This window comes from Hirundo rustica, chromosome 16, assembly GCF_015227805.2.
Source record: "Hirundo rustica isolate bHirRus1 chromosome 16, bHirRus1.pri.v3, whole genome shotgun sequence".
NCBI classification, from domain to species: domain Eukaryota; kingdom Metazoa; phylum Chordata; class Aves; order Passeriformes; family Hirundinidae; genus Hirundo; species Hirundo rustica.
In genome coordinates, this window is record NC_053465.1 from 7,316,810 (window position 1) to 7,339,472 (window position 22,663).

Below are 22,663 nucleotides of genomic sequence, written 5' to 3' on the forward strand. Positions count from 1 at the left end.
AGGATCAGCAGTGCCCTCCTACCCGGGTCGGGAGTTTCCACTCGCTCTGTGGTCAGACTGTGGGGAACCACTGCCTGTGGCTGGCACAAATAGGGACACTGGCATGGGTCAGCACCCTGTCCCTATGGGAAACTAGTCTCACCAGGGGTGCAAATCCAAGCTTTGCCCTCAGAAATGGGGAGGTGAGTGCTCAGACGTTTTTTTTTCCGTGCTCCTTAGTGCCCATGGCATTGCTACTCCATCCTTGCTGCTGCTCCGCTCTTCTTGCTCTGCCCTGGAGTTCCCGGCTCGTGGATTGCTGATGCTGCCGGAGGTGATGCTGCGGTTCACACAGCATCCGCCAGGCCGGGGTTGGGGGCTGCACCCCAGGGACAGGGGCTCCTTGCTGCTGCCGGTCCCTCCCGCAGCTGCAGCTGGTGTTTCCCTGTGGCAGGAGCCGTGGGAGGGGGGCCATGGGATGGAAAGTTGGCAGTCAGCAGAGAGGGGAGTGGAAAGAATGAGCTCAAACCCAGAAAAATGCGGCCGTGCTGGAGGATGGGAGGAGTGGGAGGAGAGGCCAAGGGGGGCCACGGTGAGGCGCTGGGAAACGGAGGGAGGGTGGAAGGAGGAGGGAGGGTGGAAGGAGGAGGGAGGGTGGAAGGAGGAGGGAGGGTGGAAGGAGGAGGGAGGGTGGAAGGAGGAGGTGCTGGCAGGGGCCCAGGGGCCCCCATCTGGGCCCGCACTGGGGAAGGTGATGCCGGGTCTCGGTGGTACCAGCCGCTCCAGCGAGTGCTCTCGGGGCTATCCCTGTGCCATCTGCCTCTGGGTGGCCACTGGCTCCAGTGCTATCTGTCCCTGGGTGGCCATCGGTCCCAACGCCATCCATCCCTGCGTGGCCACCAGCTCGAGTACAATATTCCCCCCGTCCCAAGGGCTCCCTGGTGCCACCAGCCCCGGTGTCCACCACCCTGCTCCCACCTCCGCGGGGACAGCCCCGGACTCCCCCACCTCGCTCGGCACAGCGGCGCTGGCCTTGGTGAGGATCCCCAAGCCAGGCTGGGATTTAGGAGGGGGCAGTGACCGGGTCAGGAGCTGTGCTGTGCCAGGCTGGGCCATGGTGGGATGCAGGGGGGTGTGTGGGCACACCGCCTTCTGCTGCCCGTCCTTCTCGGCTCTGGGAACAGCAGTGGCAGGGACAGGGCAGCATCCCGGGCAAGAGTCCAACCCCGCAGAGAGGGGCTCCCAGGAGGCCTTCCCATCTGCCCTCCGCCTGAAACACGGAACTATGAATCACCCCGCTCCCGAAATAGATTCCTTTTATTTAAAATATAAAATTTAAAAGACATTTTAAAAAAAATTAAAGGGTTGCGTTATAATCCCTGCTGCGCTCCCATCTCCTGCCCATGGCTCAGATCTAAACTGGGGGCAGCATCATTTCACTGCGCTCAAATCTTCACCAATTTTTGCTCCTCAGCAGACTTTCATCCCGGCGAGGAGGAGAAGGCGGCTCGGTGGCACAGCCGAGCTGCCAGTGGCTTGGAGTATTTGCGAGGGAAACACATTTTTGGCCAATTTTCCAGCAGAGCCCTGGTCCCAGTCCAGCGCGTGGGGAGAATTTGCTGCCATTTATAAGGGATTTTACAGAGGGGCTGGGAGCCATCAGGGAGCTTCCAAGCAGATCCTTGGAAAACGGTGAAGGGCAGGAAAACCAGAGGCAGCCCCGGAGCCCCTGACCCAACTCGCCCGGATCGACGGCACCTGGAGCCGCTCCCTCCCCGCTCGTGCTCCAGTGGGGCCGCGGGAAACCGGGACCCCTGCCCGCGGGGACCTCCTCGGGCTTTCCCCTGCCCTTCCCAGAGCGGGGGCCGGGCAGGGAGGCTCGGGCAGCGCCGCGGCCCGGGGATAGCGGCGGCCCCGGGCCCTGCCCTTCTCCTGGCAGCGGGGCGGGGCCGGCTTCAGCGCCGCTACGCGTGACGCGGTTCCGGCCGGTAAGGGGACGTGTCGGTGCGGACCGCGGTGGGAGCCGCCGCCATGGAGGAGCCCGCGGCGCACAACGGCAGCGCCGCCGGGGCCGCGCCCGGGGCCGGGACCCCCGCCCGCCCGCCCGCCACCCCTGAGGGCATGGCGCTGGCCTACGGCAGCCTCGTCCTCATGGCGCTGCTGCCCATCTTCTTCGGGGCGCTGCGCTCCGTCAGCTGCGCCAAGAGCAAGGTACCCCCGCGGCTCGGGGCAGCCGGGCCTGTAGGCCTCGCCCCTCCCCAAGGGTCCCCTCCGGGCGCTCCGTTCCACGGGCAGCTGCATGTCCCGGGCCCCGGCCTTGGGCCTGGAGGCGCGGGGGACCCCGGGGAGAGAGTCGGCTTCCCCCGCCTGGGGCTTCTCCAGCCACGTCCTCACCGCCCCGATAAATTGTGCTGCAAAACACAACCGCCCCTTGCCCCTCCTCAGGAGGAGCTGTGCTGGGGGCACTCGTGTGTGGCTGTGCCCCGCGGCACTGGGGCTGGTCCGGGGGTGCTCTGCTGCCTGCACGCCCTGTTCTGTCCCGCTACTCCTCCCGCTGTTCCCTGCATTTCATAGCGGGGACTTAAATCCCAACAGTTGGGCTGTTGTGGCTCAGGAGGAAGGACTGTTTTACACAGTCTGATCTATTACTATTTTTAAAATCTCCTTGTGTGTCCTTAAGCCTCATATCAGGGGCTTCAGCTGATCTTGGGGGGCTGTGAGCAAAGCGCAGCCGTGCTTCGGGGCAGGGGGGTTCTCATCTCTCGCTTTGCAGGGAGCAGCAGGAATTCGGGCACCTCTGTGTTGCCAGGCACAGCATGACAACTGCCGTGCCCGGGATAAGCTGCACAAGGGCTTTTGAGGTGCCCTCGATCTGTGCTGGCCGCAGGTGTTTGCCTGAGTGAGATTAGATCTCCGAGCAGCAGCCAGCTGGGCCTGGAGCGGGCAGGGAACAGGCAGCGCTCTGCCTCCTCTGAAAGCTGAAGGTCGCCTGTGGGAAATGGCTTGAAAGGGGCTGGTTGAGCTGGTGCAAAGATGTCTTGGAAAGGGTTTATAAATCTGGGGCTTTTGAGCACGAGAAGTGTCCCAAGAGCAAGGTGAGGGATGAGAAGGTGGCTGGAGGGATGCGTCGTGCGCAGGGTGATCACAGATGGTGGCACAGATGGGGCTGGCTGGGCGTGAGCGGTGAGGGAGCCCAGCTCCCCTCTGGGCAGGGGAGAAAGGAACAACGCCAGCACAGGATTTTTTCCTTCTCCAAAAGGAGAAAGGCAGTAAATTGTAGCAGTCCTGGGAAGGACAAGTGCAAGGTTTGTGTTTTCCAGCTCAGGCTCTGCTCTGACACGGCCTCATCTCCAGATATAGCAGGGGCCAGTGGGTGTTTTATCCCTCTTAAAACCCCTGTGGAGCCCTGCAGGTTGTGTCTGTTCACCCCGTGCTCAGGTGTGAAGCCAGAGCAGGGGCTGATCCAATCCTGTTTTATCCTTCTCTCCCCAGAACTCCTCGGAGATGCCAGAGACCATTACCAGCCGAGATGCTGCTCGCTTTCCCATCGTCGCCAGTTGCACCCTCCTGGGGCTCTACCTCTTCTTTAAAGTAAGTGAGTGGCACTGGAGCTGGAGCAGGACGTCCTCCTGCCTGACAGGAGCTCCCATAATGGGGTGACTCTGGTTTTGGCCCTTAGTGTTGGGACAGAAGGTGTGTGAGGCTGCGCAGATTGAGCTCTTTGGTGTCACCGTGCAGGAGGACGTCAGCTCTTGCCTGAATTGTCACAGCTTGGGGGCAATCAGAGCCTGTTTGTGCACAGGTTGTTTCTGGAGAGCTGCCGAGGAGCAAATAGCTCTGAGCTCTTCCTGCCTCCATGGGCCAACCTGACAGGGCACAGGCTGGAGCCAGAGGGTGCTGGGGCTCTGAGGGGCAAATGCTGCTGGCTCTGTGTTGTGCTCCATGCTGTGCTCCTGGAACCATTTCAGCTGCAGGTCTGGGGGAGCCCCTGTGTGATCAGGTGAAGTCTTTTAGACGTTCAGAGCCCGCAGGCAGAGTCAGATGACCTGAGCAAGGGATGGGATCTCTCAGCAGCACGTGCTTTTATTAATGTGGAGAAGATGTCTTGGCCTCAAGCACCTTGGGCTGCCCATGCAGGTCTGGCACATGGCTGAGCTCCCAGAGGGGTCCTGTGGGCATGGCAGCTTCCAGCCTGTGCTGTTTTGGGATACCTGCAAGGTGCCAGAGTGCTCCTGGCCGGCCAGGAGGTGAGGTTAAGATGCCAAGTTGGGAATGGTGCAGTTCGGTCCCTTCTCTGCCAACGGCCGTGTGCCCTCCTATTCCAGCATCTCCCTTCCAGGAGAGCATGCAGGGCCCCAGGATCCTTCCACACTGTTTTGCATGGCTGTGATTCAGTGAAGGAGCGTGTGACTTGGAGGGCAGGAGTTTTAATAATGCCCTGTTTAATTAGGGCAAGGGATGCTGCTGCTCCCCTGGGCCTGGGCAGCCCCTGGGAGCGGTGGCTCTCTCCCTGCTCTGCGGGGGAAGCTCTGGCCTCCTTTCTGCAGCACTGGAGTTATTTTTTGACCTGAGCAGTTCACAGATGTGCAACAGCTCACGGGCCCATTGTGCTTGTTCTTTGAGCACGTGGCTATTTCCAACATATTCTCCCTCAGCATGCAGGAATTTGGGTTATTCTAGCTATTCTTCTCATCTCCCTGGGGCACTGACACAGCAGCTGCCAACAGGAGCATGAGGATGGGGAGGATGCTGCAGTAACTAACCCCTCTGTGTTTTTTCTTGCAGATATTCTCTCAAGAGTACATCAATCTTCTGCTTTCCATGTATTTCTTTGTGCTGGGGATCCTGGCCCTGTCCCACACTATCAGGTACAGCACCAAGATGGGTGTGAATGGGGCAGGGCTACCCAAGGCTTCAGTTCATTTTATTGAGAGGATTTGAGAGCCCCACTGCCCTACAGCACAGCCAGGTCTTTAGGCTATTTGCCTAATCTCTTAGGATGTTGCCCCTTGGTGGTGGGAACCAAAGTCCTGGGGGTCCTGAGAAGCCAGCACCCCATACAGCATCACTGGGAGAGTTTGTGGAGGTGTCAGTGGACACCATCGTGGGACAAGGCCAGCTCATCCTATGGAGCTTCTCTGGCTCAGAATCGCAGAATCAGAATATTCTGAGTTGGAATGGACCCACAAGGATCGAGTCCAACTTCTGACCCCCCACAGGATAACTCCAAAAATCCCACCGTATTCCTGGAAGTGTTTTCCAAGCAGTTCTTGGAATTTGGCAGGCTTGAGGCCAGGACCACTTCCCTGGGGAGTCTGTAACAGTGCCCAGCCACCCTCTGGGTGAAGAGCCTTTTCCTGATACCCAGATTAAACCCTTCTTGGCACAGTTCTTCCCCTGCAGAGGGGAGAGCTCTTCAGTGCCCTTACTGGGATGGGTGACACAGGCAGCTGGAGCTCGTGGTAACATTTCTGGCCCCCCATGGCGATGCGTGGCACGGTGTTGAAAGCTCAGGCTGTTTCAGTAACTGAAAAACTCGAACTGGTTTCCTGTTTCGTGAGCTCTGGGGTGTTGAGGACCAGATGCTTTCCCTGGACTGGTGCTGAGCAAGGGCTTTGCTCTGCTCCTGGCTCTGCAGCAGAGCCAGGCAGTGCTGGGTGCCCAGAGGGTTGCTAGGGGGCATAGGGCATTTGCTGAGGTCTGGGGTGGATCCTCCTTTCTTGTGGGTGATGCTCAGTTTTCTTGCCCTGGAGTATTTGGGGGACTGTCACGTGTAGCCAGATCAGATCTCTGTGCAGGATGAGTTGCTGTGGCTCCTGCCAGTCCCTGATGGAGCAGATGGCATTTCCCCATCCTGGGAGGGGGTGTGGGGCCCCCTCAAATGCAGAGGTGCTGGGCAGCACATCTTGTGGGGTTTCTGTCAAACTGCCCTTCTCTACACCTCTCGTTTCAGCCCCATGATGAACAGATTCTTCCCTGCAAATTTCCCCAACAAACAGTACCAGCTCCTCTTCACCCAGGGCTCCGGGGAGAGCAAGGAGGGTACGTTGGCTCGCCGGTCTTGCAGGGGAGCCTGAATGTTTTCTGCCTTTACTATTCTTTTTTTTTTTTTTTTTTTTTTTTTCTTTTTTGATTTTATGACTCTCAGCCCGTTGAAACAACCTTCTCAAAGACTCGCCTCTTGCTCCCCGCTGAGCTTCCATAGCCAGTGTGAGCCACATGTGTCCCAGCAGAGCTGGGCTGGCACTCTGCCTCTGGCTGGCAGGGAGACCCCGGAAACACCTCCCAGAGTGCTGTGGAGATGGAGCTCTGGCTGTAGTTAAATGCACAGCCTTTACTTAGGTCCTTTGGGAAGCATAGGTCTGGTTTGTGCTGCCTTATCTGGGCCAGATCTTTGCACTGGCAGAAGATACTTTGATGAGTTTCCTGCCCTGTAGTAGCTTTACTGCTAAGGGAATATTTCTGGTGATACCACCAGGAGTTAACTGGCACAGGAAGAGGGAGAAGATTTGTCTCTCCCTGCCTTAGGCAGTGCCTGAATCTGATTTCCTTACTGACAGCAGGAACCGTGGATGCTGTTCATGTGCAGAATCTGGCTGAAGGAGAAGGTCTGAGCTTTCCAGGGCCCACTGCTCATTCCTGGGCGGTTTGCACGTGTGTACCACGGGTACAGTCCCCTTGTTTGGGACGTGAGCACTGAGCTCAGGGCTCCCCAGCTGTGGAATCACTCATCTCAGCCCTGCACGGGAAGGGGAGCTGCCTGGCCTGCTCCAAATCTGACTACTTTGTTTTCTTGCAGAAATAGTGAATTATGAGTTTGACACCAAGGATCTCGTGTGCCTGGCCTTGAGCAGTGTTGTGGGGGTCTGGTACCTGCTGAGAAAGGTAAGAGAGGCACAGCTGGGGACTGGGCTGGATCGGACACGGGCTCATTTCCATGCAGGGTGAGGGTTCCATGTACAGCGGGACCCAGTTCTCCTTTTCCTGTCCTTCTCAGCACTGGATTGCCAACAATCTCTTCGGGCTGGCATTCTCCCTCAACGGGGTGGAGCTGCTGCACCTGAACAACGTCAGCACTGGCTGCATCTTGCTTGGGGGCCTCTTCATCTACGATGTGTTCTGGGTAAGTGGGAGCATTCCACAGGCCATTGGTGGGAGCATGTGCCTGGCATTCTGCCTTTCTGGAGGCACCACGCTGGCTGGACACACACTTGAGGTCGGAATTTTCACTTTCTCAGCCCAGAGGGGTGTGGCAGGGTTGATGACAGAATCCACAGTGGCAGAATGTGGCTCATCAAGTGCGTTTTCTTTTATTGTCGCACTCAGAGAGCCCAGGGCTGGAAGGGATCAGGGCTATTGTGGGGTACTCAGTGTGTGTCATATCCGGTCCTGTATTCCCCACTCTGGTCTTCCCAAGGCCTGACAGCTGTTGAGTGGGCTGGAAGCTGCTCTGGGGCACACTGAGCCTGCTTGTATGAGCTGTGCCTTGGCTCTGTCATCTGCTGGTTTCGTTAGTGTCCTTCTGTTCTCTTGCACAGAGGATCAGACCCTGGAATGCCTCCAGTCCCTTTTCCTTAGCCAGTGCTGCACCCTGACTTAGCCATTTTGAGGTTTTCCTTATTTCTTGCAGTGTATTTGAGCTGCTTCTGTAGAGGAAAGGGGGGTGAGGAAGGCAGGAATGCAGTCGTGTGCTCTGCTCCATGCATGCGAGAATGTTTGTCCTTGTGATGTCTGTACTGCCCAGTCCTTCCTGCTGCCTCCACCTTCTGAATCACCATGTTTCCAAGTGTCTGAGAGCCTTGTGTACATTGAGGTCCAGCAGCTCTGCAGCTGCCTGTGTAATCCCTCCATATTCACGCCTGGCTACTGTGGGTTGTTTTGTACTTGGCCGGTGGTGCCCCTGTTTCCCAGGCTCGTTAACAGTCTGGGCTCTGTGGTTTTTTAGCCTGTGGGCCACTTCCTCCACAGCTCTCAGCTGGAGAGGACTCAGCCTTCTTCCTTAGCACACCTGGTGCCCCAGGCCCTGTTCAGTGTGTGAGTGCTTTGGGGACAGTGAGTGCACCCCTCTGCTCTCCACTTGCTGGCTGTTTCCCATCTTGGCTTCCCCATGGATCAGAGTGTTGCTGGAGACTTATGGAAGGGCTGCCTTGAAGTGGAGGCCATCATGCTGTGCCTTTCTGCAGGAGCTTGGATCTTGGCTTGGATTCAGTCACAGGGAGATCCCAAGAGGGTTTCAAGGAGGAAGGAGATCTCAATGGGTTGATGCTATTGCCCCCACATAGTCTTGGGGGAGGCATGTGGTGCTTCTCCCTGATCCCAGTGTTGAGTTCAGCCACTCCATGGCAATGCTCAGAACTTGCTGCACCTTATGGGAGTTAATCTGACGCTTTAAGATTTCCCTTCAATCCAAGGCTTCAGGATCTTGCTCACCCCGTGCTAACCACCACCTGTTTTGTTGTGCCTGCTGGAAGCTTGGAGATGGAGAGGTGCAGAGATCAGGGTGGCTGCCCTCAGTGTTTGCAGTCCGCCTCCCAAACGCTGCCAGTATTTACAGCTGACAAGTAAATGACCTCAGGGCAAACTGCAGCTGATCTGACACTTGCCCCTGTCCCCGCTGGAAGCTCCCAGGCTGGGACGCTCTGCTGGAAGCTCCTGCCCTCCAGTTGGACTTTACACGGAGCTGGCTGTATAAAGCTGAGCTGAGGTGTAGGGCTGGGTGGTGGGCAGCAGCTCTGCTGTGTGAGTGCTGTCCCCATGCTGCTCTGAGAGCAGGACAGCCATGAAGCGACCACCTCCCTCAGTGCCGCTGTATGCCTCCTCCCCCAGGCAGTGGGCTTGCATTCAGGGCACAGTTTGGCAGGTCTTTGGCTATTTTCTGCCACTGTGGCCGCTCCTGGCCCTGGGGTGAGGCTGTAGCTGAGTGTGGGTATGTGTTCCTGTGCAGCTGTGGTCACTGTGGGCTCCTCTGTTCTAGGTCTTTGGCACCAATGTGATGGTGACAGTTGCCAAATCATTCGAGGCTCCAATAAAATGTGAGTAGATCTTTCCTGTATGCTGGGGTCTGTTTTACTGCGAGCCCTGCCCCGTGCACCCTCCACCTCTGGAGATGGCTCAGGTGTGCAGGAACATTTCCTGCTAGTGACCCCTCCTCCCTGTCATTGGCCAGCCTCAAGCCAAGGCAAGTCTCTGGAAAGGGATGGTTTGCAGAGCCCTGGTCTGTCTGGGTCACTCTGCGCCTTTGGAATGTGCAGTTTCACCTGCTTGTGAAAACAGTCCATACCAAATAAACACCACAAAAACCCCACAAAAACAAAAAACCCAACCACAGAGCCCCAAAACAGCAGGAGGGGTGAACTGGTGCTGCTGTGGAGCATGCAGTAGTTTGGTTCCTGGGACCCCTTGGTTTCTTGTCCTGAAATTGTCCCAGAAAGAACAAGGAAGGCTACAGGGAAGGAGGGGGCTGAGGGCAGGGACAGGTCCCTTGCCCTGCTCTGGTCCCTGTTTGCCAGGCCCAGTGGAGCTGGGGTCTGTTTGGTGGGGACATTCCCACTCACTGTGCCTCACTCTGCTCCTCGCAGTGGTTTTCCCTCAGGACCTGCTGGAGAAGGGGCTGGACGCCGACAACTTCGCCATGCTGGGACTGGGAGACATCGTCATTCCGGGTGAGGACAGAAGAGGGCCGATGGGACTGGGGTCTCCTTGGAGGGGGCCGTGAGCGAGCCGAGCAGAGCCCCGCGCGGCGCTCCCGGTGTGTTGGGAGTCTCCCCGCGGGTCCGGGCGCTGTCCCGGTGCCGCGTGCCACGAGAGGGCACTGTCACCCCGGGCACGGCACCGCAGCACCGGGGCGGGTCCTGCCCTGCCTCCCTCAGCCTGCCCCTCGCTGTCCCTTCCCTGCCCCTCCAGCCCCTCGCTGTCCCTCCTCTGCCACTTCCAGCCCTTCACCGTTTCCTTCTCCCTGCAGGGATCTTCATTGCCTTGCTGCTGCGGTTTGATATCAGGTGAGCAGGCGGCAGGGAAGGGTCTCTTGGCAGGTTGGATCTTGCAGCATATTTGAGCTGCTTTTGTAGAGGAGGAATGGGAAGGGGGAGCCAGGAGCGCAGTCGTGTGCTCCCTTCTGGAGCTGGGTGTGGGGACAGCCCGGGGGGTGTGAGGAAAAGCTCTTGGAAGAGGGGCTGGCTCTGTGGGTATGTCCTGAGCACTGGGGCCGAGTGGTTTGAGTTGAGGCATAGGTAGGGCAGGCAGCACAGGGCTGGGGATCAGGGCAGCAGCACTTAGCCCCGCAGAGCCTCAGCAGCTCCCTGGAACCGAGGAGTAGAGGGCAGTGAGAGGAAGCAGTGACAGCGTGGGAAAGAGCCGGGGGTGCTGGCACCTGAGAAGTGCTCGCGTGGATGCAAATCTTGGTGCCTGGCAGTGCTGGCTGCCTCCAGGTTGCCACTGACATTGGAGGAAGCAGCTCCTTCCCACGTAGGGAAGCTGCAGCTACAGCTGGGCTGCAGCAGTTGCCCCACACTGAAAGGCTCCGGGGAACAGGGTGCTCTGTGACTGCCGTGGTGTGGCCCCACTCCCACTGCTCTTGCACAGACCCTCCGGTCTGTGCCAGCTCTTCCAGGTGTTACCACCCACATCCTGCCTGCACCTGCTGGGAATCCCAGTTCCTGCAGCCTTCCCTGTGATAAAATAGCAACTGCTGAGAGCCAGGGACAGGCCAATCTTCACCAAGACAATGGGACCTTCTCCCTGGGTCCTAGCCCCAGTTCTTCCCTTCCCAATTGCCATCCAGCAGCAGGATCACTTGCCTTTTTCCCTTCTCCAGGCCCTTACCTGGGTGTTACTGCCTTCGGTCCCACACTGCTCCCACAACACCAGGGGCTGCACAGGCAGAGCATTGCTGCGAGTACCAGGCCACTTCCATTTCCACCACTGGCATTCTAGACCGGAGGTCATTGAGCTCTTTCCTTTCCCTACAGCCTGAAGAAGAACACGCACACATATTTCTACACCAGCTTTGTGGCCTACATTTTTGGGCTGGGCCTCACCATATTCATCATGCACATCTTCAAGCATGCCCAGGTGAGCTCCACCCTGCTGTCTCCTGTGGATGCACATCCAATTGTGTCAGGCCAGCTTGGCCACAAAGTTCCTGCGTCCTGCCAGGAAAAAGTAGATTTATTCCTTCCCTTGGCTTTGGTTTTCCAGTACCTGCCTGTACCTTTCCCTGCCCAAAGCTCCTGTGCCCAGCTGGAGCAGAGGCCTGCTCAGGGCAAGGCTTCTTGCTTCCAACAACAGCCCCTCAGCCAGGGGCCCTGTGATTTTTGGCTCTTTGTAACCAAGCTGCCCTGAGCATGCACTGGCTTTGCAGCAGGGGGCTCTGGGAGCCCTCATACTGTGTTCTGCACAGGGGCTCTCAGTGTGTTCATGGCCCACTGGGACCTCACAGCGAGGATTTTCACAGAATCCCAGAATGGTTTGGGAAAGGACCTTGGAGACCATCTTGTTTCAACTCCCCTGCCATGGGCAGAAACACCAACCACCAGACAAGTTCTGCTCCACACCCTGTTCCAACCTGGCCCTGAACAATTCCAGGGATTGAACATCCACAGCTTCTCTGGGCAGCTTGTGCTGCAATCTCACCACCCTCACAGGAAAGAATTTCCTCCTAATATCCAATCTAGCTTCATGCTGCTGCAGCTCTAACTTAGCTCTTGAAGCTGCTTTTACAGGTGTTAACTCCCTGGGTAGCCGTGTGACAGATACCATGGGTGCAGAGAGGACAAGGCCCTGAGCTGGCCTTGCACTCCACCCTCGGGGCGATTTGTGGTTTGGTTTAACAGTTGTTTTTCCTCCCCACAGCCTGCGCTGCTGTACCTGGTCCCCGCCTGCATTGGATTCCCGCTTCTCGTGGCCTTGGCAAAGGGAGAAGTAACCGAAATGTTCAGGTGAGCCTCAGCTGGCGACGGAGCTGTTTTGCCGGCGGTGCTGGAGCACATGAAGCGTGCAGATGTTCCCACGCCTGGGCACAGCTGGAGGGACGGGTTCATCTGGGCATGCTCTGGGTGTGCGCCGGCACGTGCGTGGGTGGAGGGAGCAGGTCTGTGTTTGTACATGCCGGGCCTGGCTCCAGCCGCCTCCCGGGAGCTGGGTGGGAGCTGTGCCGTGGTACCAGCAGGCAGCACCTGGTATTGCTTTACGCCCCAGTGACAGGCTCTTCCCATGCGCTGGCAGGCAGGGGAGGGTGGGACCGCACACCTGGTGTGGAGATACTTGGTCATTGTGTCCCAGGGCCTGTGGGTGGGGAAACGAAGCCGGCTGTGAGAGCAGCCAAGGCTGGTTCGAGCACATCCCAACCTCCCTACTTGGGCAAAGTCTCCTGGTTTGCAGCAGTCTCCCTGCCCCAGAGACTGTGGGGGAGGGAGGGGGACTGGGCTGTTGTGCTCAGCTGTTCTCAGAGCCTGCCCAGGCTGTCACTGGACAGCTCCGGCCTCCTGCCCGAGAGCTGTTTGTCCACCATGCTCGAAACTTGGTGGTGGCTCAGCACAGTAACGATGGTTGATGCAGAGGAGGGAAGGGAACATCGTAAGGGCAGGGCTGTGTATCCTCCAGCCTCCCCAGTGCCTCAGCCCAGGGAGCGTTCCTGAGCTCCCAGCCTGCTCAGAGGGAAACTGGGCGCAGCAGGAAGCCAGCTGTCCTCCCTCCTCCCTCCCCTCCCCTGGGAGATGCAGGTATGCATGTTCCCAGCGGCTCTCAGCTGGGTCGTCCCCAGCCCTGCCGCACCTGCCCCTCCTTTGATGTTTGCTTCTGACAATCGCTGCTGCAGGCACTGAGTGTCCTGGGATCGTCCTTCCTGTGCACCTGGGATCCTGCAGCCGCTTTCCCCAGTGCTGTGACTCACCAGCTGACAGCAGCAGCACCTCCTGCCAGGAAACTGGAGAGAGATGAGCTGTGAGGCTGGGCCCGCTGGGCAGCAAGGAGTGCAGGGAGCCCGGCAGCCAGGGGTTAGTGCCCTCCCAGAGCAGTAGCACAAGCTGCTCCCGCAGCCAAGTTGCCAGGGCAAGGGCAGGATGCTGGAGGGTTGCAAACTTGACGGCCCCTGGGGAACAGACCTCCCTTGAAGTGGCTCCAGTTGCAGGCAGAGGAAGTGGGATTCAGAGGGACTGATGCCTGGAGGGCAGTGGCTCCCACCGCAGGAATCCCACCAGGTGTAGCTCTGCTGTGCTGCTTTGGTGCGCCCAGATCCTCCCTGGAGCTGGCAGTCCCTGTGGTCTCCGCCTGCACATGGTGTCTCACAGCAGCGAGGGTCTGCAGGCAGGGTGGGAGTGAGCAGATCTGTGCTGGTGGAGCAGAGGTGGGTGACATTGGGACCAGCTCCATGGCTCTCAGCCTTGCCAAACCTCCCTAGGCTAGGCAGGAAGCTCCACTCTGCCTCCCTCAGCAGTGTGAACCCATCCTGCCCCCCACATCTGCTGTGGGCACGCTGTCCTCAAGCGGCAGGACAGGGTCTGCTGCATCTGTCACCTGCCCAGCCCCTGGGCTGCTCCACTGCCACCTCTCCACTGCCCAGGCTTGCTCTCCCTAGGTTCTGGCTGTCTGACTCTGCTTATGCCAGTGGGAGCTGTCTCTTCCCTGAGTTTCAGTGCTCGTTTTTGCATGCTGCAGCCCTGTCCTGGAGTCTGCAGGCAAGGAGAGGCCAGCAGGTGTGAGCAGGTGAAGGGGGATGCCAGGCTTCCTGCACAGGGCGGTGCGTTCTGGGTGCTCTCACTCCAAAACTCTTCTGCTTTTTCTCTCTCTTCCCCCCTCCTCCTTTCTGTCCTTGTCTTTCCCTTCCTGCTTCCTCTCTCTCCTGCAGCTATGAATCCTCTGCTGAAATCTTGCCTCACACACCAAGACTCACCCACTTCCCCACGGTGTCTGGCTCGCCGGCCAGCCTGGCTGATTCCATGCAGCAGAAACTGTCCTGTCCCCGCCGACGCCGGCAGCAGAGCCCTAGTGCCATGTAGCCACTGCTGCTGGGGCCCCTTGTCTGTCGCTCTGGCCAGGTAGGGGCAGGTCCTGGCTCTCCCTGGCCCAAGCTCTCCCTGTTCCCAGTTCTCCTCACTCCATGGGAGAGGCTGGAGCTGTTGCCATGCTGCTGTGGGCTGGCTTCTCTCCTGTTCTGAGAGAGGAGGCTGGGAAGGGCAAGAGGATTTGATATCCCAGACTTTGTCCTTTCTGCTTGGAGCAGCATTCCTATTTCCTTAGCCAAAGCCCTGGGGCCACTGCTGGAGGGGGTTTGCAGCCGGAGGAGTGAGACCCTGGGAGGGAGCGCTGCTGTTGGTCTTGCTGCAGTTCCCCTGTTAACCGGCCCCGCTGGCACTCGTGCTCAGCCAAGGAAAGCATGTGCTATCCAGGATATCCAATAGTGAACAAGGATAGATCCCCAAGCGCAGAGCTGGCCCCTGGCTGGGCTCACCCCATCCTCGGAGATATCCAGGAGGGATGCATCCCTCATCTCCCTGCCTGGGCTCTGCCCCATGGGGCTTCCTGTGCTGGGGGCTGATGGCTGGAGCCCACCTTGTCCTCAACAGCAGCAGGGCAGAACCCAAGGCCGCAGGCTGGGCTGTCCCCACATGGCACAGGGCTCTGTCTCCAGGGAGGAGCTGGCCCCACTCACGTCCCTCTTGTCCCCAGCTACGAGGAGAGCTCAACCCCCAAGGAGGCGCCAGGGGCTTCCAAAGAAGAGCCAACAGAAGCCTCCAAGAAGGAGAAGTGACCTTGCCCGTGGGCTGTGCCTGGCGCTGCCGGGCTGGGGCCCTTTAAGACCCTCTGCAAGTGACAGACGACAAAACAATTGTGCAAGAGCATCGTGTTGTGTGTGTCGGAGCAGCCACCCAGGTGGGGTATCGATGTATGCCGGTTTTTAAATTTTGTATTGTGCATTTGCTTTCTCTCATATTAAACCATATTGAAGGAAGGAGTGCTGGCGTGGCCGTGCCCCTGCTCAGCCGCCCAGCCGGCTCCGGGATTGGCATCCAGCTCACCCGCCTTCTCCCAGTGGAGCTGGTGGCCATTGTCTGGCTGTTTCCAAGTGACCAAGTGACCGTCCCCTTCCCCCTCCCACTTCTCTGGCACTGGGCCTTCCCCCAGCCTGGCCCCTGCTCTGCGATACCCAGATTTAGGGCCGGAGTCACTGAGCCCTGTGTGGGTTCGGGCCGAGATCTGGCCCCAGAGAAGGGTGGCTGAGCAGGGATCGGGATGCAGGAACCCCAGAGGGTGGGGATGTGCTTTGCCTCAGCTGCTGGGGTGCTCAGCAAGCTGAGGATAACGCCCCATGGCCTGGGGGAGCAGGAATGGGAGGGGTAACCCCAAACCCAACCCTGGAGCAGAGTGAAGACAGCATGGATTGTCCCCCTTCCTTGCAGGGAGCCAGGCACCATCCTGGGATGGGCAGAGGATGCTGGTGCAGCCATGGGGGCTGAAGGGGCTGCAGGCAGGGGCAGCTCTAGCCTCCACTTCAGCTTCCACTGGGACCAGCTGCCTTGTGTCCTGCAGCACTGGCAGTGTCCTCCCTACCCCTCCTGGGGGCCCTGTGGAGGATCCTGCATCCCTTCGGCCATGCCCACTGCCAGAATAAATAGAAAGTGTTTGCTGGCTTGGCAGCTCCTCCACAAAAGCCGTATTGAACCATTATTCCCTGCGCCGGCTGCGAGCACTAAAAGTGGCGCCTCGCGTTCTGCCATCTAATGACCCTTCGCAGGCTCCTACAGATGTTTTCTATGACTTACAGCTCCTTTTCCAACAGCCCTGTCCGCAAAAACAAGAGGGGCCACTTTAATTCCAATTAAATACCTCCAGCTAAGCAAACAGTGTGCAGCAGGGTCTGGGTACAGCGCGGCCGCCAGGCCCAGCCCACCGAGTCACTGAGTCTAGACTCCAGATGTGATTTCACCAGCCTCCAGTGTTCCGTGGAAAAGGACTTCGGCTCTGCCGTGGGGTGCAGGACCCTACCCCGAGTCAGGACCCCGCTCCCCAGCCTGGTGTGTCCCTTGGTGTGGGGCTGGCACTACATCCTGGGAAGCTCTGCATCCTCCCTGGCTTCAGGTGGTAGGAGCTGCATCCCTGTGCAGCCTCCAGAGCCCCAAGAGTTCAGGAGCAGGCTGGGGTGTGCTCAGGGTACTCCCCGTGCCAGCATCACCCTCCAGCCTTGCTGCTGCTGCCCTGCAGAGCTCCGAGCAGCTCCTGCCTGCTGTAGGTGTGGTGGAAGCGTGGCCGGGAGCTTTCCCAGGGCTGCAGGGAGCGGAAGGCCTGGGAAGGGGAGAGCGGGGTCACGACTCACCCTGCCTGGCCGATAAGCCGGGGCCGGCCAGGAGGAAGGAAGTGTGTTGGGCCCTGCAAGGAGCCGCCAGTGGAGCCGGCACTTCAGCACTCCCCGGTTCGCTCGCCTGCTGCACCTGGGCCTGTGGCACCTCCGGTCCCCGGCAGGGCCGAGGCCGCACGGCTCCACTGTGTCTGGGCCGCTGCTGGGACACTTTCCCCTCTCCGCAGGGTCCCTCCGGCGTGGTGGGGGCTGCGGAAACATGGATGTGCCGACTCCGGCAGGAAACCTCCATCCACTTAACTGCGCCCAGCTAGGGCAGGGGCCGAAAGTGCCTGTTCTGCTGCCAGCAGACGTGGGGTTTGGGATGATCCTCACCCACCCGCTCACCCATGGCACCTCAGGGCAGTGGGGTAGATGCCTGTTGGTTAGGGGAGCTCCTGGGCACACAGCCCTTGTGCCAAGCTCCCATCAGGAACTGCAGTGGGGTGGGATTGGCTGACCTGGGGGTGCACAGGATGCAAACGCCAGGCAAGGGGAGGGTGGTTTCATGTCTGGGGAGTGCTGGTGCCTGGGGTGAGGGGGGACACACCAGGGCTGCCTGTCTCTAGGGCCCTGTGGAGCCTTCCCACCGCAGCTGGATGATGATAGGTGCTGCAGATGGGCCTCATGCTCTACCACCCCGGGTGTGGGATGCTTTGTTGCAATGCTGGGTGTTGGTGACGAGCGCTGGGGTCCCATGGAGTGGTGGGTGCTGGTGGTCAGAGCTGGGGTCCCGTGTGATGATGGGTACTGGCAGTGGCGCCCGCCCGGCGGCTGCGAGCAGGGAGAGGAAGCAGCCCAAGGCAGCCCCAGCCCCAGCCGGCCGCCGAGGAGGGGCAGGAAGCTGGAATAAATCCCAGGAAGGGCTGCCTGGCTCCAGCTGGTCTGGGCTGCAGCGGATGGAAGCTGGGAACGGGAAGGGAGAAGGCGGGAGGGGAATGCGCAGGGGCTTTCTCAGGCCTCGGCCTCGCTCCAGCTGTGCCGGCGGCCCCGGCACATCTGCAACCCTGGCTCAGCACTGTCATGCGGACATGGGGGGGTGGAAGCTCTGTGCAGCCTCAGGGGTGACCTGTGGATGGCACCGGGAGAGAGGATCCGGACGGAGCCCAACTCCAGCCAGGGCAGGAGCAGCCCAAGTTTGGGGGTCCTGGTCACTGGTGGGGGGGACAGCCTGACCTGCGGCATCCATGCTGCCTTCCAGCCCTGCATGCCAGAGAGCGGGGCTGCGTGCTGCCGGTTCTGGGGTGCCGGCTGTACCCCGTCTCCCCCATCACATCAGCACAGGCAGCTCCGCGGCCCCGGGGCCTGGCGCGGCCGTGCCCTGTGTGGTCCCGGCGGGCTGGGGGCGGCCGGGGGCTTTGATGTGCTCGGCTGCCGGGCAACCCCTGCTCAGCGCAAAGCAGCCGCCCCCCGGCTGCCCCCCCGGCCGGGCTGAGCCCCGCCAGCACCATATGGCCGAGGCTGCTGTTACCGCGCCGAGCGCCCCGTTCCCAGAATTGAGATGGAAATGAAGCTCTGTGTTCTGCCGGACAACACCGCTGCGCCGGCCGGCACGCCGTGCCAGGCCCGGACCCCGCAGCCAGCTGTGGCCAAGGCAGTGTCCCGGTGCCACGCTGGCAGCCCTGAGCCCAGCACCCCATCCTCGGCACCCCAACATGCAGAGGGGTGCGGTGAGCGCGTCCCTACTCTCGGGGGCATCCCGTGGGCTGGGGCAGCTGGAGCGGCGCTGCCGGCGTGGCAGTGCCAGGGCGGCTGTGCCACGTGTGCCACGGCACCCACCGCGGCCACCAAATCCATCCCCGTCCCCACGCCGCTCGGGGTGGCCGGTGGCAGGGCCGCGGGGTCCGGCTCGTCCTGGCATTGTTGACGGCGCAGCTGGCGGTGGCGGCGGCCGGCCGGCGGCCCTGAAAGACATTCCTGTGCACAATGTCCCCGGCCTCCCGCCGCGGCCCGGCCACTGCCGCCAGATGGGGGCTAATTAGCAGCTTTGAGAGCCGCGGTGGGAACCGGGCAGCGCCGGGCCCTCCGCCGAGCCCTGAATGGAGGGGGCGACCCCAGCGCCGTGCCCACCCTGGGAACCGCCACCGCACCAGGCTGGGGGACACAGGGAGGAGGGACAGAGGGAGGGACAGGGGGATCCAGCTCCCCTCCCCAGCCAGGCTGGCAGGGTTGGAGTTGATGCATGCTCTCCGGGACTGCTGCCCTCCCCAGAAGAGGAAGAACGGGGAGAGGCCTTCAGCACCCTGAATGCCTGGGGACCTGCAGCAGGGTCTGCCTCCCCAGCCCAACCCCATAAAGGACAGGGAGAGCTGCGCTGGCACTTGGGCGCCCGTGTTGGTGTGCCAGGCAGGGTGTACGTGTGCATGTGTGTGTACATGTGTGTGTTTGTGCTTACCCGTATGTGCATCCATTCGTGTGTGCCTCTGTTGTGTGCGTTACTTGTGGCTGTGTTTGGGCTCCACAGGTTTGCATGTGCGTGTGAATCCTTCCGTGCACGTATTTGGGTATGTCCCACACGTATCTGTGTGTGCAAGCACGTGTGTGTGCACACGCACACCCACCCTGCGTGTCTGTGTCTGCACACACACCCGGGAGTGTCTGTGGGAGCAGCTTTGTCTGCCTCCCTCCCTTCCCACACCATTTCGTGCTGCTCGGGGTGTGCCGGGGTCTCGCTCGGGGGCCCTCCCCGGGCGCTGCCTGCCCTCCCCGCAGGTGCGGGGTAATTAGCAGTAACGCTAATTACAGCTCGGACCAGAAACCCTTCGGGGCAAGGACCGGCTGTTTCGCACAGTGGCGGAATCTCCTCCACCGGTTTCCCCCGCGGCAGGACCGTGCTCGCAGCCCACTCCCCGCGCCGCCCCACGCACCCAGCGCTCGACCCCTCTGCCCGTCCCTCGGCTGGACCCGAACCTGGCGACCCCGGGCCCGGCAGCCGCCACCGAGCAGCTCTACGGAGGTTTGAGCCGCGGGAGAACGGGGGACTCCGAACTTGGGGCGGAGCACGGGCTGCCCCCCGTGAGGATGCCCGTGTGCCTGTGCCACCGTGAGCCCCCGGTGCCCCGGTGAGGGGTCCCCGTGCCTCCTGTAAGGTCCCGGTTCCCCCGTGTCCATGTGAGGATGTCTCCGTGGGAGTGCCGGTGTCCCCTTGGGGGTGGCGATGTCTCGGTGGGGGTCCCGGTGCCCCCCGTAGGGGCCGCAGGTGTGCGTCCCCGCCCCGCCCCCGTCGCCATGGGCACCGCCCGCCCGGCGCCGCGCTGACAGCGCGCGGGGTTTTATGAATGGGTGACGTCACGACCCTGGCGTCTCACGGTCTGAGCCGCCGCCAGTCGGGGGGGGGCCGCGGGGAGTGCGGGGGGGCCGAGCCCCCGGAGGGACACCGGGGGCCTGGAGAGGACAAGGGGCCAGCGGGGCCGCGGGGAGCCCGACACCGGAGCAAGCACCCCCGTTAATTGCGGGGCAGGGTGGGCGCTCCGCACCGCCCCGCCGCTGTCCCTGCACCGCGACCCAAGCCCGGCGCGGCTCTCTCCCCGCCGTTGCCCCTTTAAGACGCTGCCCTAAGGGGCGCATGAATGGAATGGGCGGGGCTGTGCCCGCCCGTTCTGCGCTGCCATTGGCCGAGGCTTCCCCGCGGCCCCGCCCACCCGTCGGCGGCGCTCTATAAGAGGCGCGGCGGGGCGCGGGCTCCTTGTCCGCCCCCAGTTCCCGTCCTGCTCGTCTCGCTCGCCGCCCCTCGCCATGAAGGTCGCCGCTGTCGCTCCTTCGCCGCTGCCCGCGGGCGCCGGCGGCCCGCTGAAGGCGGTGCGGCCCGGGGAGGCCGCTCGCTGCGGGCCGGGCCCAGGGGTGTCTCCGGTGGCGGCGGAGCAGGCGGCCGCGGCGCTGCTGTACGATATGAAAGGCTGCTACTCGCGGCTGCGGGCGCTGGTGCCGACGCTGCCGCGGCACCGGAAGGTCTCCAAGGTGGAGCTGCTGCAGCACGTTATCGACTACATCTGGGACTTGCAGCTGGAGCTGCAGTGCGGCCCCCCTCGCCCCGCCGCTGCTGCGGACTCCCCTGAGGTGAGTGTGGACCCCACGGCACCGGCTCAGACCCGCGCTCCTGACGGGCAGCACCGGAGTTCCTTGGAATCTCCTTCCCCCGCCCCATCTGCACCGCGCCCTCTCCTTCCCGGGATGTCCCTTCCTCCTGCCCCCTGTCCATCCCCGTCCCCTCCTGTCGAGTATTGACTGACCGCTTCGTGTCCCTTTCCCGCAGGCTCCGTGCATTCCCGCTGCCGATCGGATCCTCTGCCGCTGAGACCGCTCTGGACCCTGCACGGACATCATTCCCGGGATCCCGGTCCCACTCACCACGGACATCGTCCCTGGGACCCCGTCCCTGAGCACCGCGGCTCACCTGCATCCCTGGCTCCCCGGCGGCGCTGCCCTGGGGGTCCCCCCGCAGCCTGGGCAGGGGGTGCTGTGAGCCGGATCCTTCCTTCTCAGATTGCTGAGAGCATTCCCCGTATTGTATATTACAATGATGCTGGAGAATATTGTTCTACAATAGCTGGAGTTTTGTTATTAAACAAGCCCTGATGACCACAGGTGTGTTTTCTTCCTGCCCCTCACATCCCCTGCCCTGGGTTTTGGGCATGTTTAGCCCCGGGGATATGTGCCCCATCGAGCAGGGGGCAATTTGTGCAGACCACTGTGGGCTGGGTTGGTGTGCTGGGGGTTACAGGGTCTGGGACCCTGTGGTGGTGGGGAAGGGGTTTCTCACGGGCTGGTCCCAATTCCCTGTTTCCCAGCGCTGCCCCCACAGAGCCTCTCCCAGTGATTTCCCATGGGTTTCACTCCCTGGGCTCAGACATGTGGTGAGGGTCAGACACAGGAGGAAAGATTGTTTGCACCGTCTTCTGCGATGGAATAATGCAGCAGCACGGGAATGTGTCTTCCCCTGATCAGACACCTTGATGAGATGATGACACAGAGGGGACAGTGCTGTGAGCCAGGTGTGGGGTCCTGTGGCCAGATGGGAGTGTGGTTTCCCATCTCCCGGGACAGTGGTGTGCTCACAGCCTGGAATTCCCTTCACTCCCCTGCCCAGCTGGTCCACCTTCGCTCCTGAGCTGTCCCGAGGCTCCCACAATTGTTGCTATGTCAGGACTGGGGGATTACAGAAGTGATGATGCAAGGAGTGTTCCCTTTACAGGGGAGAGCAGATACAAGTCTTGGGGTGCTTCTATCTATGGCCCTGCCGCTGTGGTTCCTGCTCTTCCTGGTGCAACCCCTGCCTGTGGGGACAGACAACCTCTTGGAACAAGGAAATTGCATCAGGAGTTGTGCAACCCCGAGGGCTGGGGGTGCCCCGGGCAGCTGCCCTGACCTGAGCTTCCCCTTAACTCACAAATACTCCAAGGACCTCACAGCCTCCTGTTCCAGATCTGTTCAGACCTTCCTACCGGCCTGGCAGGGAGCGATTGGGGTGTCGGGAGGGGCTCTTTTGGGACCCTTTAGGCCCCCCCACCCCCCTAAGGGTCCTGCAGCCAAGGGCTTTGGGGCTGGGAGGCGTTGACCAGCCCCGGGCACAGGCGTGTGCATGTGTGAGGCTCTGTGTGTGTGTTTGCGTGGGCACCGCTGCGAGCGTGTCCGTGTGTCCCTGCCTGTAGGTGCCCACTCGTGCTTTCCCAGCCCAGCAGATCCCCGGGCAGGGCCTGTGGAGGGCACAGGTGCCTCGGGGTACCAGGACACTGCCTCTCCTGTCCGCCCCTGTCCTGGCTGTGACAGCAGCAGGGGACACGTAGCGGGGCCAGGGGCTCTGGGTCTCTGTGGATGAGCTTGTCCATCATGGGATGGGTCCCCTCCATCACCCCCGCGTTCTCTTTATGTCCCCACTGCTGTCCCCTCCACCGCGCACCTTCCTCCCGGTGCCGGAGCGCGGCGCGGACGGGGCGGTGGGTCCCTCTCCCGGTGCCCGCTCGCACTGCACGCCCCGGCCCGGCCTCCTGGAGTGGCCCGGAAAGTCCCGGGACACGGAGAACCGGGACGGGGGGCTCTGCTCGGGCCGGGGGCGGTGCGGGAGGCGCTGGGGCTCTTCCCGTGCCGCGTTCCCGGGTGCCGTCCTTACCTGTTCACTGCCGCCTGATGTGGAAGCTGCCGCTGGAGCGGCGGGGAGAGGGGCTCCGTGTGTGTCCCCAGGTCTGTGCCTGACCCCTGTCCGAGCCCTGTGTGCCCCACGAGCGAACCCCCGCGATGCAGCCCTGGCCGTCATCCCCTCCTCAGGGGGCGCGGGGTGGCCAACACCGTGTACCTGGCGCAGGAGAGGTGGGGAAGGGGCTGACGGAGCCAGCCCAGGCTGGGAGAGGGGCCGGCAGG

At 61.3% G+C, this 22,663-nt stretch overlaps 2 protein-coding genes across 4 annotated transcripts; both read left to right on the forward strand.

Annotated features, from left to right (window-relative positions):
• The first annotated feature begins 47 nt into the window (after positions 1-47).
• Positions 48-14,930, forward strand: HM13 (histocompatibility minor 13). Of its 3 annotated transcripts, none has more exons than XM_040080175.2 (13): positions 48-182; positions 3,472-3,570; positions 4,765-4,847; positions 5,933-6,021; positions 6,779-6,864; positions 6,977-7,102; positions 8,954-9,011; positions 9,558-9,641; positions 9,941-9,977; positions 10,947-11,049; positions 11,830-11,915; positions 13,823-14,012; positions 14,644-14,930. In XM_040080175.2, the coding sequence occupies exons 2-12, from the start codon at positions 3,484-3,486 to the stop codon at positions 13,971-13,973; spliced, it is 990 nt and encodes a 329-aa protein (XP_039936109.1). In that variant the 5' UTR covers positions 48-182; positions 3,472-3,483; the 3' UTR covers positions 13,974-14,012; positions 14,644-14,930. The 3 variants fall into 3 exon arrangements, with proteins under 3 accessions (XP_039936109.1, XP_039936106.1, XP_039936108.1); XM_040080172.2 differs by lacking the exon at positions 48-182 and adding an exon at positions 1,980-2,190; XM_040080174.2 differs by lacking the exons at positions 48-182; positions 13,823-14,012 and adding an exon at positions 1,998-2,190.
• Positions 14,931-20,044: 5,114 nt separating this feature from the next.
• ID1 (inhibitor of DNA binding 1) lies at positions 20,045-20,890 on the forward strand. The gene is made up of 2 exons (XM_040080112.2): positions 20,045-20,365; positions 20,562-20,890. Exons 1-2 carry the CDS (start codon positions 20,045-20,047, stop codon positions 20,601-20,603), a joined length of 363 nt encoding a protein of 120 aa, XP_039936046.1. The 3' UTR covers positions 20,604-20,890.
• Positions 20,891-22,663: the final 1,773 nt, after the last annotated feature.

Excerpts from the sequence above, each read along its gene's own strand:
- HM13 (XM_040080172.2), top strand. The coding sequence starts at position 2,011 with ATGGAGGAGCCCGCGGCGCACAACGGCAGCGCCGCCGGGGCCGCGCCC. Across the intron at positions 4,848-5,932 it reads GCCCTGTCCCACACTATCAG|CCCCATGATGAACAGATTCT; the intron begins GTACAGCACCAA and ends CTCTCGTTTCAG. Across the intron at positions 11,916-13,822 it reads GAAGTAACCGAAATGTTCAG|CTATGAATCCTCTGCTGAAA; the intron begins GTGAGCCTCAGC and ends TCTCTCCTGCAG.
- ID1 (XM_040080112.2), top strand. The coding sequence starts at position 20,045 with ATGAAGGTCGCCGCTGTCGCTCCTTCGCCGCTGCCCGCGGGCGCCGGC. Across the intron at positions 20,366-20,561 it reads CTGCTGCGGACTCCCCTGAG|GCTCCGTGCATTCCCGCTGC; the intron begins GTGAGTGTGGAC and ends CCTTTCCCGCAG.